Source organism: Gracilinanus agilis, chromosome 2, assembly GCF_016433145.1.
Source record: "Gracilinanus agilis isolate LMUSP501 chromosome 2, AgileGrace, whole genome shotgun sequence".
NCBI classification, from domain to species: Eukaryota; Metazoa; Chordata; class Mammalia; order Didelphimorphia; family Didelphidae; genus Gracilinanus; species Gracilinanus agilis.
In genome coordinates, this window is record NC_058131.1 from 38,379,973 (window position 1) to 38,398,802 (window position 18,830).

The 18,830-nt window shown below is 43.9% G+C and overlaps 1 protein-coding gene across 1 annotated transcript in view; it reads right to left on the reverse strand.

Annotated features, from left to right (window-relative positions):
• Positions 1–8,559: 8,559 nt before the first annotated feature.
• The window catches only part of PSD4 (pleckstrin and Sec7 domain containing 4), an 80,249-nt gene continuing 69,978 nt past the window's right edge, over positions 8,560–18,830 (reverse strand). Inside the window, exons 19-21 of the mRNA XM_044659344.1 lie at positions 9,734–9,753; positions 9,288–9,405; positions 8,560–8,784 (exon numbers count right to left, since the gene is read on the reverse strand). Coding sequence (XP_044515279.1) covers positions 8,560–8,784; positions 9,288–9,405; positions 9,734–9,753 — 363 coding nt within the window. The remainder of the gene's footprint in view (positions 8,785–9,287; positions 9,406–9,733; positions 9,754–18,830) is intronic.

The window sequence follows — 18,830 nt, forward strand, 5'->3', positions numbered from 1 at the left end:
TTTCCTTTCCTTTCCTTTCCTTTCCTTTCCTTTCCTTTCCTTTCCTTTCCTTTCCTTTCCTTTTCCTTTTCCCTTTCCCTTTCTTTTCCCTCCCCTCCCCTGCCATCTCCTCTCTCCTCTCCTCTCCCCTCCTCTCCTCTCCTCTCCTCCTCTCTCCTGCTCTCTCCTTTCTTCCTCTCTCCTCTTTTCTCCTCTCCTCTCCTCTTCTTTCCTTTCCTTCTTTTCTTTTCAACCTTTCCTTTCTCTCTTAGTAACATACATTGCTTCCCTGTTCCCTAAGCACAAATACAAATTCTCTGAGAAAGGTTAGGACTGCTTCTTAATGCTGTCTGGGGTTTCCCCAATTTTGTGCAACATGTTAGAACAAAATGGAACACCAGACCTAAGAGACAGGAAGTCCTGGGTTCAAATCTGGTCTCAAATACTTCCTAGCTGTGTGATCCTATGTAAGTCACTTAACTCCAATTGCCTAGCTCTTCCTACTCCTCTTTTGCCTTAGAATCAATGCTTAGTAAGAAGGTAAAAAAGACAGAATGGAGGCACATGGACCCTGCCAGGTATCCTCGTCTCATTGACTCTGAAGTTAGGTCCTGGCTTCAAACTCTGCCTTTGACACTTATTAGACATGCGACCTTGGGAAAGATACTTTACCTCCATGACCTCAGTTTCTTCATCTACAAAATGAAGCGGTTGGGCTAGGTGGCCCCTTCTAGTTCTAGGTCTATGCTCCTAACTCCTTTGACCATCATGGGCCTCAGCTGTAAAATGAAGGGATTCGACTCAGTGGCCTCTGAGGTCCTTTCCTTCCTTAGATCTATGATGCTAATTCCTGTAACCTCTCTGAGTCTCCTTTTCCTCATGTTTAAAGTAGAGGCCCAAACCTCTGAGACTTCTTCTGACCGTGGAGCTCTTGCCAATCAATAGGTCCAATCGTCACTTCTAGACCCCCAACAGTCCCTGTTTCTATTCCTTCTTCAATTATCCCAAGGAGTAATGACGAACACCAATACGTGCTTAGAAGACTTTCAGAGCATCCTCTGGGCAGTTTGGAGAGGGGGCTCAAATCTCTAGACAGTCACAGCTGCCCAGGACACTGCGCAGCCCTCTTTGGAGACATGGAGCCCCATCCTGAGCCCGGTCTACGTCTGAGCGGGTGACACTGGCTGGATCTAGTGTCACAGAGCTAATATTCAGATTCTAGTTTTACCAATTCACTCACTGTGTGACCTTGGGCAAGAAACTTCACTTCTGAGCGTGGGTTTTCTCATCTGTGAAAATGAGAGGGACGGACCCGCCCGAAGTCCCTTCCGGCGTCCAATCTAGGCACCCACAAGCCTACGGTTTTGATTACGAACCACTGACTTGACTGCAGCCCAGTTGATGTATTTTAGGACGGTGGCCCAGAGGGTCTCCTCATCTGTAACGCCGAGTCGTCCACTTTTTTAGATTTATGAAGGATTTCTGTTCCTTGAGAAAATAGCTGCTCTTCTGTCTGTCAAAGGACAGTGTTGTGTTCTGCCTTCTTGGCCATATGTTGGACCGGGCTCTGGTTCTGGTGAAAGATCTCCTTTCTTCCTGATAGAAGCTGCTTCTTTCCTCTCCTCCATCTTTTTCTACTTCCCTCTCTTCATCCTCCCTTGACTTCTCACAACTGCCTGCCCATTCTGAGTTTGCCTCTTACCTGGAACACACTGGCTCGGACACTTAAGGTACTTGGTCGAGGTGGAGGGGCTAGAAAGAAATGGCCTGGTCCTGAACTGACCAGAAAGGGGGCAGGTGAGGACCAGGGGATGACGAGTTGGGAAGGTGGGCCCGAGTCTCAGCACAGGTCATCTTCCTTATCTTTTGGAGGGTCCTGGAAACTCCTCTCATTTCTCTCTGTCCTCCCACTTATCAAGAAGAAAAATCTTCCCTCCTTACTCCATCCCACCCCAAGGGCAGTGAGAAAAGGAGTTTGGACACAGTGCTAAAGGGATGTGGAATCAGAGGGGAGGGAGAGGAAGGGGAAGGGAAGAGAACAAATCATTTATATAGTGCCTACTGGGTGCCAGACACTTTGCTGAGCACTTTACAAATATTATCTCATTTATTCCTCACAACAATCCTGTGAGGTAGGGGCTGTTATTATCCCCATTTTACAGTTCAGAGAAACAAATTAATTGACTTGCCCAGGGTCACACAACTACAAAGTGTCTGAGATCTGATTTGAACTCAGGTCTTCCTGACTCTAGGTCCAGCGCTGGACACCTAGTTGAGTCAGAGGAGCTCAGTTGGGCTGCTGTCTGTTTAATTTTTTTTAACCCTTACCTTCTGTCTTGGAATCAATGCTGTGTATTGGTTCCAAGGCAGAAGACTGGTAAGGGTTAGGCAAGCAGGGTTAGGTGATTTAACCCTGGGTCACCCAATGAAATATCTGATGTCCGATTTGAACCCAGGACCTCACATCTCCAGGTCTGGCTATCCACTGGCCGCCTAGCTATTCCTGCTACTTACTGTTAAATGACCTTATTTGAATCATGTCCCCTCTAGGGCCTCAGTTTCCCCATATGTAAAATGAGGATAGGCTTACACCTGATGACTTCTGAAGTCTATTATTTCATGACTTTTGTGGGTATTTCTTTCCTCATCTGTAAAGTGAGGGGAATTGGACTTGGTGACCTCTGAGGTCCCTTACAGTGCTCAATCCATAGCCATATGACATGTACTGAAGGTTACTCTGGATAAGTCAAATAGATTCACTGTGCTTAGAAAACAATCCTCCTCTTTACCTCATTATTTACTTTTTACCTTCCTCAGGGCTTCCTTCCCTTTTTCTCTGTCCTTCTCTCTGAGGCTTCTGGGATACCATATTATTGAATATAGACTGAAGTTTGGGGATACGAGTGAAGGGGAGACAGAGGGAGGGTGGGTATCAGGTGCTCTCCCCAAAGGCTAGCATCAGAGAACCACAAGAGAACCCAGAGCTACTAACATTTGGCTCCTTGGAAAAAAAAAAGTGGAGTCACAAAAGGGATAAGGATTCTATTGTCTTTCCTTACAGTCATCTTCTGGACCATGCCTTTTTCTTTACTTTTTTTCTGAAGTCTCCAGGACTCCTCTGTTGGTCACCACCTAGGTTCTGGGTCATAGTGGGTCAATGTTGGTCAGCACTCAAGTCCTAGGTCATAGTTGGTCAATGTGATCAGCACTCAAGTTCTAGGTCATAGTAGTCCAGTACTGGTCAGCACTCAAGTTCCAGGTCACAGTTGTCCAGTGTTGGCCAGTACTCAAGTTCTAGGTCATAGTTGGCCAGTGTTGGTCAGCACTCAAGTTCTAGGTCATAGTTGGCCAGTACTCGGGTTCTAGGTCATTGTTGGTCAGCACTCAGGCTCATAGGATCATAGATTCGATCCTGCAAATGCTTGTAGAGGACATTTAGTCAAAGTCCCTCATTTTATAAAGAAACTGAGGTACAGATATTTAAGATCATAAATGTTAGTACTAAAAGGGATTTTAGGGACCATTTACTTTAACACCTTCATTCTCCAGATGGGGAAACTGAGGTCCCATAACCTAAGGCCACAGAGGAAATAAGTCTTGGAAGGGGGATTTGAATCCAGGCCCTCTGACTCCAGATATAGCATCCTTTCCTTTGCTATAACCAGGCTCTTCAGAGTTTCGATGAAGATGGGTTTCTTGGAGGTTCTTTGGGGCTTTGACAGAAGGAGATGTGGGACACTGGGGGTGTGTGTGTGTGGCAGGGGTAGCAGACAAGTTTGGGGGCCTGGCATGTCTCCCCATCTGTGATGAGGCGGCAGCCGGCCAGGCTTCAGAAGTGTGGCACTGGCTGCCTACGGCTTTCACAGGGAAATGTGATTTCCCCTTGAGTGAAACGGACTGTGCATTGTGGAAATTGGCTCTTTTCTGAGCTGGCGGTGGTTGTTGCCACGCAGCCCAAGCGGGGCTGGGGCCTGCGGGGGGCCGCCCCGGCCCCTAGAGTGAACCGGGAGCAGCCATGTGCTCAGAACTCATTAGGGATAAATCAAATTTGAAACAGCACGACACTGACGCGCCGCCCCCCTTCCCTTCCCAGCCCCGGCTTCCCCCCTCCCCCTCCTTCCCAATCCTTGGCTCCCCTTCCCACACCCCTACCTTCTCCCAACAACTGTACCTCCTTTACACACGCACCCACCCTCCATCCAAACCCAGGAGCCATCAATTATGAGCAGACATGTTCATTGCAAATAAATCTTGGGGAGCGGCAGCGCCGCTGGCAAGGTAGGACTGAGTCTTGGAGGGCATACCGAGATGGGGAGCTCACCCCCCATGTCCCCACTGTGCCCTACCACAGGCACCACCCTCTTTCCCAAATTACCAGTGCCTGGCACTTGTCTCACAACAGAGATGGGACCCCCAGCGGCCGCCATCATCCGCCCCACCCCAAGTCCCCACTTTGGGAGATAAGGTGGCGGCACCGAGGATGGACCGCCCAGGAGACCTTTCAATGGAACAATTCCTATGAAATAATCCGCCCTCATCCCGGCCCGCATGCACCTTATATGCAGAAGGAAATAAATTGCCTGGAAAATACATGCATGGAGTATGAACGAGTCTTCATTTCTTCAGCAGAGAAAGAGAAGGAAGGAGAAAAGGAGAGAAGGGAAGAATGACAGCATCCTGGTGAGAGCTGTTAGAAACCTCTATTAATGACACAATAATTCATATATATATATACATATACATATATATATACATACATGTGTGTGTGTATATTCACACACATCAAAAAAATAAAAGGTTTCGTCCCCATTTCTAATTTACCAAACTCCCTCCCTCCCTCAGATCATAGATTTGCTAACGATAGGGGAAAGGGGCCGATTCTGCATATTATTCTGTAATGGGCTAGATTTGTGGGAGTTATTAGGTCCCATTAATTACGGTAATAATAATAATGCCATTAGCCATCGAGCTGGGTGTCCGTAAGAATCGGGGCCGGATCTCCACTGGGAGCCTGGAGACAGCATAGGGAAACAGAAAACACGGCTCCCAGTTGGGAGACCTAGATTCTAGATTTAATGAGTTAAGTGGCTTTGGGGAAGGCAATTGATTTTTTTAGGTCTCAGTTTCCCCCCTGTAAAATGAGGAGCGGTAGAAATCTTGCTTGAAAATCCTGAATCTATATTTACCGAATCAAGAAAAGATACCGACTGATTCAGGGAGGAAGCCTCGTTTCATTTTCCCAGGTAACCATAGAATTATGAAAGACGAGGGTTGGAAATTTAACTCTCATTTAAAAAAAAATCAGGAACAATTTTAAGCATCTCCTACTGGGTACCAGGAACCGTGTGAGGTGCTGGAGATCTGAAAAGAGACCAGATTTAGCCCCGGCCCTCAAGAAGCTCACAATCTAATGAAGGAGAAAACCAAACAGATGCTTAATGCCTTCATGGCCATCGACAAATAAACACAGGACAAATGTCTGAGTTAAGCAGATAGCAAAAAAAAAAAAATTATCCTGAAGAAGCCTGGATTTTATCAATCACTGCTGGTTTTAGTCTAACCCTTTTGTATAATATACAGATGAGAAAACCGAGCCCTGGGGTTGAAGTGACTTTCCCAAGATCACAGCTAATTAGTGGCATCACTGGGACCAGTATCTGGGGATCCTCTGATGCCTAATCCAGAGAGTTCATCGCTTACATCAGTTGCCCCTAGAGGTAGCCAGTTGGCATAGTGAATAAAGTGCCAGGTCTGGAGTTTTCAGGTACACTCATCTTCCTGAGTTCAAATCTGGTCTCAGATACTGGCTTTGTGACCCTGGGCAAGTCACTTGACTCTGCCTCTGTTTTCCTCATCTGTAAAATAAGCTGGAGAAAGAAATGGCAAAGCATTCCAATGTCTTTGCCAAGAAAACCACAAACGGAGTCACAAAGAGTTGGGGGTGACTGAAAACAACTAAAAACAACCCCAAATGGGCTCATGTAGAATTAGACATGACTGAAAAGCAACTGAACAGCAACCATTCTGCATAAGCCAATAGGTTCTTCCCAGAGATAATCTGGGGCTTGAGAATGGAATGTACAGTCAGAGGAGAATTGAAGTGAACATGACTACTGCTCAGTGGAGGATCCTAGAGGGAGATGTGGAAAGAATCTTGGCAGTTATCAAATGATGACTCTTTTGCAGTTGAGGAAATTGGAGCCCAGAGTGGTTATGACTTGCCCAAAGACCATCTAGGTGGTATGTGGTGGAGCTGGGATTCAAACCCAGTCCCGTTGAGTACAGATCTTTCCCCTATTTGGTCCCAGGGGAGCCATTGGTGGAAGGAGCAAAGAAGACCATTGTCTTGCTGGAGGGAGAATAAAAAGACTTCCTGTTAGAGCTGTCCCAAAGTGTCATGGGGCTGCCTCAAGAAGTGGTGGGTGTCTTTCTCCTGGGAGGCTTCTGAGCAGAGGTTGGACATCCCCTTCTTGGGTATGTTATAGTGGGGATTCCTTTGTGTAGCAGTTGGACCACATGGCAACTAAGATGTCTCCCAATGCCAAATGCCATGACTCTGTGATAGCCCCCCTGGGCTCATTATTTCCTCTTTTGTTCCAACCACACATCCATCCCCACCCTACAGCCCACCATCACCCGTATAACTGTTCAGATGGATCTAAAGTGGGTCATTTCATCATGCTTCCCCCTGGTTCCTAGTTCCCAGAATCAGGAGAGGAAATAGGGAAAAGGATGGGGAAGGCAGTGGGAGGAGAGAGAAGGGAATCATCAAGGGGCATTGGAAGAAGCATGGAGTTTGAAGTCTAGACAGTTTGTCCGTCTGACCCTTGTTTTCCTTATCTGTGAAATGAGAAATTGAACTTCACATCTCTAATATCCTTTCCAGTTCCAAATCCTAAAATGATGGGCTTTTACATTGAGAAGGGAACTTGGGAGTCATCCAAGCCAAACTTCTCATTTCACTGATGAGGCAAATCGCTTAAAAGAAAAGTTACTGATAAGCAAAGTCACCTTGGACCTCCAAGGAGACCCAGGGAGTGGGAGTCATTAGCCACAGGTACCTCCCTATTACCTTGAGGATCAAATATAAACTCCTTTGCTTGGCATTCTAAGCCCTTCACCACCTGGTCTCTTCCTACCTTTCCCAGCTTTCTGTTGCCTTCCTCTCCTTCACTACCTCAATGATCTTTCGACAATCACCTCCTTGTGATTTCCCTAACAAGACATTTCCAAGTCTTTGCACGAGGTATTCCCCACTCTTGGAGTACTTCGTCCCCTTAATTGGTCCTCTTAGCTTTATTGATTTCCTTTAAGATTCAGGTCAAATCCTTCCTGCTCCAGGAAGCCTTTCAAAAGCTCTCCAGCTGCTAGTGGCTCCTCTTTTCCAAGAGCCTTCCATCTGCCCTGGACATTGTACCGAATTTTTAACCTGTTTGTCTCTGCCATTGGACTGTGAGCTCCTTGAGAACAAGGACTATCTTTTTGAGTTCTTTGCATTCTTATTTAGTCCAGTGCCTGGAGCTTTGGAAAGAGCCCCAAGAGTATTAAATAAACACTTAATAATATTTGTCAACTGAAAGGGACCAAAAGAGGCAGGATTTGAACCCTAATCCTCCTAGTGGAATGTCAGAGCCAGCATTATTTCCATTATATCCATGTATGTCTTGGATAGAATGGGTTTGATAGAGTATACACACATATGTCCAGACATTCTTGGGTTATAGATAACGGGAATATGCCCAACCCACTCCCAGGCAATAGTTTCTCTCTAGCACCCTTCTCTTCCCTCCCCCCCCCCCCCTTCATTACTGTCTATTACTGTCTACCAGAAAGGTCCAGCCCAATCCTCAGTCTTCCGTGCTTGGAATCTCAGGGATTCCAAAGAAGAAGTAGGGAGGGAATAGAAGGAGAGATCTGTAGAGGATGGAGCAGGGGGAGGGTGTCAAGGAAGGACATAAGATAGGAAAGGTAGTAGAAAGAGGAAAAGAGGTGAGTGAATGAATTGAGAGATAGGGCCGTAGGAGAAAATGGAGCAGGGAGGTGGTGCAGTGGTTAGAACTCTGGGCTTGGCATCAAGAAGACTTGAGTTCAAAAATGGCCTCAGATACTTACTGGATGTGTGAACCTGGGCATGCCATTTCATCTCTGTTTGACTCAGTTTCCTCATTTGTAAAAGGAGATCATCATGGCTTCTGTGTTCCAAAATAATACTTATAAACCTCTTAACACAGTGCCAGGTACCTATTAGCAAATATAAATGTGTTCAATACATAGATTTACACATATACACATAGACAGAGAGCTGTAAAAATGTGGATAATAATAGTACCTGCCTCCCAGGACTGTTGGGAGGATCTAATGAAGGGATATCTGTAAGGCACTTAGCACAGTGCCTGGCACGTAGTAGGTGCCTATAAATATTAGCAGTTACTATTATTGTCATCACCATTATTCTAGGGTCATAGATTTCGATGGAGAAGGACCTTAGAAATGATCCCTTCCACCATTCTCATTTTACAAAAGAGTAAACTGAGGCACGATGCCATTAACCGTGGCTAGTGTCCGAGGCATTATTGGAATTCAGAGGGAGATGGCTGTCTCTCTTGACCAGGGAGTTCCAGGACTCTTGGGTTCTTGATCGTGGCCTCCCACGCGGTGGAAGTCATCGGGGCGGTCGGGCTTCTTCCGACCGACCTTCCGGTAGGGAGCCCGGCCGGAGAAGAGCAGGTGCATCAGGCCCAGGGTCAGGGAGCCGAGGGGAGGGAGGCAGGAGGGCTGGGGGGCTGGGACACTGGCAGGGCCCATCTGAGCATGTCGCCCGCTAACGAGGAGCGGAGGCGGGGGAGGGGAGGGCGGGGAGGTGAATAAATAATAGGAAATAAAGGTTCATGAAGCAGAAAATAAAAGGCAGATTATACAGATGTGGCAATTTGAAGGATCATTGCCTCTGTCCTCTTTTTAACTGCTGCATCTGGAGTTTGGAAGCCGCTTCCCTTCTCCCTCCCTCTGCCAGTCCTCCCCCTCGCCCCGCCCCCGCCTGGCTGGCATCCCCCTCAGGGCCCGGGCACGAGTGGGATGACAACCTCAAACTCCTTCAAAGCATTCTGGGATTGTGGAATGGGCATGGGATGTGGGCGTCTGGGGGAGGAGGTGGGGAGGGGGCGTGAAAGGCGGGCCGGGGGGAAGGTGGGCACGGGGGCACGAGTGCCAGTGGGTGAACGTGGGTGACGATGAAGGCTCGAAAGCTGGGACGCCGTTCGATGGACGTTGTTTTTCTCGTTGGCTCCCTCCCCTCAATCATGGCGCACCCTGGGCGTGCGGGTGGGAGTGTGGGTGAAGGTCTGTGTGAGGACGCTGGAGGGAAGAGCCGAAGCGGGGTTCTGTGAGGAGTCAGCCTTGCTGATGCCGCGCGATTCGAGACGGAGCCTATGGGCGGAATACAAATGAAGGCGTCGGGGGAGGTTCAAAGACCCCAAAGTCTCCACCAGTCATAACGGAAAATGGGCAAACGAGGGATCGGCCCGAGGGGCCAACCTTTGAGGGCATCCGGGGCTCCTTCCCTCGGGGACCAGCATCAGCCCTCTTAGGAAGCCAGCTCTGTGACCCATCTGCCCCGGGGTTCACTTCCCCCCCAATCCACAAAGGGGCAAAGACTTGGACAGCGATGGCCTCCTTTCCCCAGGCAACCAACTGTGCCCGAAGGTGGATCTCCTCGTGCCTCACACCTTAAAAAAATAAATAAAATAACCCTTACCTTCTGTTTTCGTGTCGGTCCTAAAACAGAAGATTGGCAAGGGCTAGGCAATGGAGGTGAAGTGACTTACCCAGGGTCACACAGCTAGGAAGTGTCTGAGGCCAAATATGAACTCAGGTCCTCCTGCCCTACCTCCATTACTTCTTTTGTTTCAGGGGAAAATAAATTCTCAATTATACTCTAGCCTCAGCCTCCTTTACATAACAAAAAGCACATTTCTTCATTAAAACTTTAAGTCATTTTAGGAAAAAATGGAGGTTAGGAAAACAAATGAACACATCAATCAAGTCTGGTGGTGTAAGCAATTTTCCAGCTCTACAAAATAGAGGAGATGCATTTACTAATAAACACATTTAGTCTAAGCCTAGTCAGTACAATGTAACAGCAAACACCCCTATTTCTATTGTACTTTGAAGTTTAAAACAGTTCTCTCTCAGCCACCCTGGGAAGGCCAATGGTGTTTGAAAGTATTATTACCCTCATTTAATATATGATTAATATAGTATACATATCAGTAATATCTTAATACAAAATATTAATAGCAATAAGCATATGATTGCCCTCATTTAATATATGATTAATATCTTTTATGTATAATTAATATCTTAATATAAATAGTAATAACTTCAAACATACTGTTGCCCTCATTTAATATATGGTTACTATATTATACATATAAGTAACATCTTAATACAAAATATTAGTAATAACAAATGTTATTACCCTCATTTAATATATGATTAATATATTATACATATAAGTAATGTCTTAATACAAAATATTAATAGCAACAAGCATATGATTGCCCTCATTTAACATATGATTAATATATTATATGTATAATTAATATCTTAATATAAATATTAATAACACTAAACATATTGTTACCCTCATTTAATATATGATTAATATATTATACATATAAATAATGTCTTAACACAAAATATTAATAACAACAAACATATCATTACCCCCATTTAATAGATGATTACTATATTATACATAATTAATATAATACAAAATATTAATGACAATAAATACATTACTCTCATTTAATATATGATTAATATATTATACATATAATTAATATCTCAATATGAATATTAATAACATCAAACATATTATTACCCTCATTTAATATATGGTTGTTATATTATACATATGAGCAATATCTTAATACAAAATATTAATAACAATAAACATATCACTACCCTAATTTAATATATGATTAATATATTATACATACAATTAATATCTTAATATAAAATATTAATAACAACAGCAAATATAGTATTGCCCTCATTTAATATGATCAATATATTATACATATCAGTCACATCCTAATACAAAATATTAATAACAATAAACACATCATTACCCTCATTTAATGTATAATTAATATATTATGCATATGATTAATATCTTAATATAAATATTAATAACACCAAACATATTATTACTCTAATTTAATATATGATTAATATAGTATACATATAAGTAATATCTTAAAACAAAATATTAATAACAATAGACATGTTGTTATCTTCATTTAATATATGATTAATATGGTATACATATAATTAACATACAAATATAAAATATTAATAATAACAATACAAGTAAAAAATGAGGAAACAGGCTCAGAGACTGCAAATGACTCAGCTAAGGTTGTACAGCTAGTCTCTGTCAGAACCAGGATTCAAACCCAGACGTCCTGATGGCTAAGCCCAGAGCTTTTGCCCCTCATGCTACAGTTACGAGGCACCATTTTACGCTTATCTGGGGGGCAGTACAAGCAGACCTGGCTGCTGTCTTCAAGAAGTTTACGATGTAAGACAGGTGGCCCTTCTGAAAAAGCAAGGGCAATTTGCTGTTCTTTGGTTATTTCTGTTTTGCCTGACTCTTTGTGTCCTCCATTTGGGAAAGATACTAGAGGGATTTTCTCCATTTTTTACAGATGAGGAAACTAAGGCATACAGGGTTGAGTGACTTGCCCACAGTCACACAGCTAGTAAGTGTCTGAGGCCAGATTTGAACTCAGAAAGCTGAGTCTCCTTGATTCCAAGCCCAGTGCTCTGTCCACTGCAATGCCTACCTGCCATATAATACTGTTGATTTGTATTAGGCATAAGAGAAGGACCTGTGATTTCAGTGATTTTATTGTGATTTCTGAATGGGGAAACTCCTTCTTCTAATGCAGGTAAGTCAGTCCTGTTGATGCAGTTTATAGTCTTAGAGAAGAATCTAGAGCACTAAAACATTAAAAGACTTGTCCAAAGTCACACAGTCAGCAAATGCCCTACCTCTGTTGAGCTTTCTCTTCACTGCCATTTCCAGGCTTCTTTCACATGCTGCCTAGCTGTGTCCTTCCACATCTTAAAAAGGGTGACAAACACTATCTAGCAGTTATATATATATAGTACTTCAAGGTTGACAAAACTCTTAACCAAGATCATCTCATTTGATCCTCACAATAGCTCTGGGTGGTACATGGTATTTTTTAATCTCCATTTTACAGATGAATAAATTGAGGCTGTGTGAGGTTAAGTGACTTGCTCATAGCTAGTAAATACCAGAGGCTAGATTTGAACTGATTTTTTTAACCCTTACCTTCCTGTCTTGGAATCAAGACTGTGTGTTGGTTCCAAGGCAGAATAGTGATAAAGGCTAGGCAATGACGGTTAAGTGACTTGACCAGGGTCACACAGCTAGGAGGTAGCTGAGCCTAGATTTGAATCCAGAACCTTTGGTCCCTAGTCCTGGCTCTCAATCCACTGAGCCACGTAATAGCCCCCACACATGATTTTAAAAATCAAATTGTAGGATCTTCTGCTTGCCCTGTATATTCATTTCTTCTTGGATTTAACCCATCATTCTAACCTGTCAGAATCTTATTGAATCCCCGTTTTTGTCCTTCAACATGCCAGCCATTCCTCTTAGTCTCACACTGTCCACAAAGCTGATAAGCATGCCACCTACACCTTTATCAATATCATTGATAAAAATGTTGTCTAGAAATTGGCCAGGAGCCCCTGCGGCACTCCACATGAGGACACTTCTGAGGCTGGCAACCCCCCAGTTTGAAATACACCTGGTGGTTCTAACCTACCCATATTCCTCCATATTGTTTATGAAGATGTTGTGAGAGATTGTCAAATGCCTTATTAAAATCCAGAAATATTGTCTATAGCATTCCCCTTATCCACTCATCAATATTCCATCTAAAAAGATAATGAAATCAATCTAGTATGATTTGTTCTTGAAGACTCCATGTTGGCTCACAGTGAGCAGTGCTTCCCTCTTTGGCGCTCACAGACCATCTTGAATAGACTTCCTCTCTAAACTTTTAGGCTATGGGATGCTAGGAACCTTGAACCCTATGAATGCATTCATCTCAAATTTAAGAGTTCCATCCCATTTTGCTTTTCTTTCTCATCCTTACTGATCAAGAAATCCAAGCCAGCAGGCTAATTTTGTCCAAGGTTTATTTCATTTTTTTATTTCAATACTTCAATAGCCCTTTCTTTTTTTATTGTTCAGAATCAAGACCAGAATCATAGTTTCCTGGGCCATTTCCTCTACCAAGAATGAATTTATTATTAAAGCAAGTCAAACATTTTTTTTCAGCTGCTCTGCTTTTAAAAGAGCAAACTCTAGGAGATGTCTGGATAGTAGTGGTCTCTCATCACTTTTATATCATTCTTCCTTGACAGTTTTATGATCCACTCCAGAGTTCATCATCCATTTCCTCCTTCTGGCTCTGTGGTCTGGAATATACTCCTACCATCATACCATTTTCGTTTCTCCCTTCATTGATTCTCTTCCAAATGCTCGGTGCCAAATGTTCTCCTTTCAGTTCATAGGTTTCCTCACAGTAGTATAACTTAATAAATAATGCCACTCTACCATCTCACTTATCTAATCTGCTCCATTTTAACAAGATATTCTCCTCAAATAGCATACCCCAGTGTTGTCTCATTCTATTGCATCTTAGAACGAAGGGCAATGAATGGAAATCACAAAAGGCAAATTTAATTGTGATTTACAGAACAGCTTCCTTATGATTATAGCTGTCCAAAAGTGAAATCGGCTGTCTTGGAAGATTTCTATCATCCAACATGTAAATCAGTAGATATTTGTTAGGTACCCGAAAGTCATCGAACCGAGACTGAAGGATAACTTTTAGGTACAAATTGGGTTAGGCAGCATTGGGGAATAGTGATATATTTGAGGTCAAACTCACCACTTTGTGTTAAGATGGCAGCTGGGTTTCATGGTAGATAGAGTCCTGGGACTGGCGTGAGGAAGATACATCTTCAAATATGGCCTTAGACTTTCCTAGTTGTGTGACCCTGGGCAAGTTGATTAACCTTGTTTGCCTCAGTTTCCACATCTGTAAAATGAGCTGGAGAAGGAAATGGCAAACTGCTTCAGGATCTTTGCCAAGAAAACCTTAAATGGGGTCATGAAGAGTGGGATACAGCTGAAAAGGACAAAGACAAGGATGTAAGATGGATTACAACGGAGAGGGCATAGTTTAGATTTGTAGTCGTAAAATTACAAACACAGGCAGGGGCAGTTAGAATAAAAAATGCCCAAGAGATGGGAGAGAATAGATGAGACTTAGCAGACTGATAGGATGTAGAAGGGGGACAGCAAAAACAAAGATGACTTCGAGGTTTTGGATCTTGGGGGTGGCAAGAATGATGAAGAGCCAGTTTGGGGAGCCAAGAGATGAACTGGGTTTTGACAGGCTGAATTTAGTGGCACTGGAAAGGCCTCTCAAAGTGGCCAAGGAGATTCATGATGATCACTAGGAAGAAGTCAGGGCTAGAGACTGAGATTTTTGAGAAAATCCTTTCTACAATGTCATTGAAACCCGTTGAGATTTATGAGAAGGATGTTGTCAGGGCACTACAGTTTCTGACCCAGGAGAAGCCAAGAAAATAAAGTCATTGTTGCTCATATTTTTAGGTATATTCTTTGCCTAATGTCTCAAGTATCTTATAGCACAGCCCAGTGTATTTGACTTTCAATGGGGTGAGCCCAAGGGATTCATAAAACACGGGGAAATATGGACATAAAAGGAAAAGAACCCAGGTAACCAGATAATTTAGAATTGCGCTGTACCTTCCATCAGGAGGTCAAACATACCTCTCTTCTTTTTTAAAACACATAGTTCAACTATTTTAGTCTCATAGAACAGCCTTGCCTTCCATCTTAGAGTCAATACTGTGTATTAGTTCCAAGGCAGAAGAGCATTAAGGGCTAGGTCAATGGGAGCTTAATGACTTACCCAGGGTCACACAGCTGGTCAGATTTGAACCTAGGACCTCCCATCTCTAGGCCTGGCTCTCAATCCACTGAGCAACCCAGCTGCCCCCTTCATCTTACCCTATTTTTTATCTGCTGCCTTAGATCAGAAGAGAGGCCATTACTTTCCTTCAGGATCTGGGGAACATCCATGACTTTCTTGCCTCTCTGATTAATTTCCTTCTTTTTTTTAAACATGGGTCTCTATATCTCATGGTCACTGATGGTCCAATCTCACTGCTGATTGCCACGGAGGACTTGACTCACTCTCTTTCTGACTTGGGCCATTTCATTCCTCCTGCCATCCTGCTGACCCTCCTCGTGCTTCCAGGGGATGGATCAGTATATTAATGCTGGACTTGGGGTCGATACCTAGTTGACTTTAGCCCTGTTGCCGCTCAGAAGTCTTCAACTCAAGCAAACCCTACCAACTTCAGTCTTCATGGTAGTAGGGATGACAGGGGTGTGTTTCCAGGTTCAGGTCTTATTGTCTTCTCTCTTTTTTTTAAACCCTTAACTTCTGTGTATTGGCTCCAAGGCAGAAGAGTGGTAAGGGTGGGCAATGGGGGTCAAGTGACTTGCCCAGGGTCACACAGCTGGGAAGTGTCTGAGGCTACATTTGAACCTAGGACCTCCTGTCTCTAGGCATGGCTCTCAATCCACTGAGCTACCCAGCTGCCCCCACTTCTCTTTTTTAATAAGAGGAAAACATCTGGATTTTAAGGAATACTCACATTTATGTTGTAGAAGGAGGAAAAGAAGGCTAAAAAGTAAAGATCCAGAGCAACAGTGCCCAGAGAAATAAGAGGAGAAGCAGGTAGGGTGGTGTCATGGAAGCCAAGGAAGTTTCAAGATCAAAGGGGAAGTAAACCGGCTCAACGGCTACAGAGGGGTCAAGGAAAAGAAATATTGAGAATTATCTTGGATTGTTCATACTGGATCGGAATGATTCTAAATCAATAGGAGTGGAAGTCACGTGGCAAGGAGGTAAAGGAAAGAGTGGAAAGTTAGAAAGTGAAGACCACGTGTTTGAGAAGACTACTAAAGAAATAAGGGAAACAAGTTGGTAACTAGACAGGGAGAGAAGACTGAATGAAGCTTTTTTTTTTTTCAATATAATGAGGCCTGAACAGGTTCAAAGATAGAGGAGAAAGAACCAGTTGAAAAGGGAAGATAGAAGATGTTGGAAAGAGATGATAAAATGGATAGATTTTGTAGAAGGATTTAGAAGGATGTAGAAGGAAGAGCTCAGCTGGATGAATTAACTTTAAAAATTAGTAGAGTAGGAGGCACCTGGGCAGTTCAGTGGCTTGAGAGTCAGGCATAGAGACTGGAGGTCCTGGGTTCAAATCAGGCCTCAGGCACTTCCCAGCTGTGTGACCCTGGGCAAGTCACTTGACCCCCATTGCCTAGCCCTTACCAATCTTCTGCCTTGGAACCAATACACAGTATTGATTCTAAGATGTAAGGCAGTGGTTCCAAACTTTTTTGGCCTACCGCCCCCTTTCCAGAAAAAAAAATTACTTAGCCCCCTGGAAATTATTTTTTTTTAATTTTAATAGCAATTAATAGGAAAGATAAATGCACCTGTGGCCATCACCGCCTCCCCTGGATTGCTGCAGCACCCACCAGGGGGCGGTGGCGCCCACTTTGGGAATCTGTGATGTAAGGTAAGGGCTTAAAAAATGAGCAGAGTAACCTCTTCTTCTCAGATAGTATGGGAGGCAATGTGGTGCCATTAAAAAAGGCTGGCTTTGGAGTTGGAAGTCTCAGGTTGAAATGTTGGCTTTGCCATCACTTATCAACTGGGTGAGCTTGGGCAAGTCACAAACTCTCTGGGTCCACGTTTTCCTATTTATAAAAAGAGGACTAGAGGACTTCTAGCTAAGGTTCCTTCCTGCCCTAATTCTGCGATCCTGTAGGAGGACAGAAGAGAAGGGATCCTGGATGTCTTTGTTCTTTTGATACAGTAGGATGGGAGGTCATCTGCCAAGAGGGAGGAGTGGAGGGGGTCAGGGAGAATGGCGAAGTACTCAGACATGAGTGGGGACAACACTGGCAAACGAACCCTCCAAACCATCTAAAATAAGTCATGAAGGTGAAGATGAGTGAGCTGTCCTGAGTGTAGAAGCGTCTGGTTTAGCCCTGGTTGACCCTCGGTTGAATATGAGGAAGAAGAGTTCTTGCCCATGACTAAGTCAGGAGAGCCCAGCTATGTTGCCGGGGGGCCACGGGGGAAAAGGGTGATGGCCAACAACCCAGCTGCTCTGGGGAGCAGACCTGTTAGAAAGGAGGGAGAAGGTCATGGAAGATGGGCCGGGAGTCCAGCGGTTTCCCCTTTCTTGACTTGGGTGTTTCTGGTACCGTCACATCCCCAGGAGTGGGAGTAAAAGTGGGGAGGCCTCTCATGCAAGACCACTAGGCTTTCAGTGTCACGTGCTCAGACATTCCCAGATTCTGGACGTACGTGAAGAAAATTCCCGCAGTCCGCCATGTGAAACCAGGAGCCAAGCCATCCAGAAATTAGTGCGCCGAGGCAAAAGTCATAGAAGGGGCGTGATGCTAGAGCCATGACATTCTCCTGGCTATGAGGAGGAAATGACGCCTGGCCCCTGGCCTCTGGGCACTAGAGTTCTGGCCTCGAGGGGCTTGGCCATGTCTGGGGGAGAAGGAAAAAAAGGGGAGCGAAAGCAAGAGAGATCTTTCCTGGTCTGTTCCCCTCCAGCCCTTTGCTAGTGCTTGCCCTCTGAGAGTATCTTGGATCTACTTTGTACTTACAGAGTTTTTTATTTATTTAAAACACTTAAACACATAATAAAATATATTATATAATAAATTATTATATAAAATATTATATAATAAAATATAAAATAAAATAAAATATAAAAATATAAAACTAATAAAACACTTATTAAAAAAACCTTTTGCTTAGCATCAATTCTTTTTTTTAACCCCTTCCTTTCTGTCTTAGAATCAATACTAAATAACTGTTCCAAGGAAGAAGACTGGTAAGGGTTAGCCATTCCAGGGTCACATAGCTGGGAAATATCTGAGACCAAATTTGAACCCAGGATCTCCCATCTCCAGATCTGGCTCTCTATTGAATCACCTAGCTGCCCTTCCCTCACTCTTTTTCAACTTCTTTCTGTGTGTTGTAAGTTCCTTGAGGGCAGGGACTGTCTTTGTTTTTATTTATATTTGTATCTCTAGCATAACATGTGGGAGGCATTTACTATGTTTATTGACTGTTGACTCAAAGGATATCTAGCCCAAGCTCCGTGCTTTATAGAAGCCAACATCTCATAGGTAGTAAGAGTCCGAGGTAGGATTTGAACTCAGACCCTCTTATTCCAGAGTCTTTTCTTGTCTGTTCCTGAGCCTGTTGCTTAAGTCTTTCCAATGTGATAGGTGCTGCCAGACCACTTGCTTCTCTCGGAAACCTAGGGTTGGTGCCTCATCTTGAAAGGGAGCTTGCGGAGATGGATATCACTAATTACTTAAAATAGGATATGGAGAAGGATTGGACCCTGATTAGGAGAGAGAACTCCCAGGTAAGGAAGGGTGGCAACTTTTCTGTAACTTATAGCCCAAAGCACTAAGAGGATGGGTGACTTGTCTAAGGTTACATTGCCAATATAGGTCAGAGACAGGACTTGAGCCCACCTATTATTCCTTGCTTTCAGGCTGCCTCTCAATTACTGAACGTGTTAACCCAAGTTTGTTGACTGACAGCCTAGGAGAAACTTTATCTGTCTCTCCCTGTCTCTCTCTTCTCTCTCCCCCC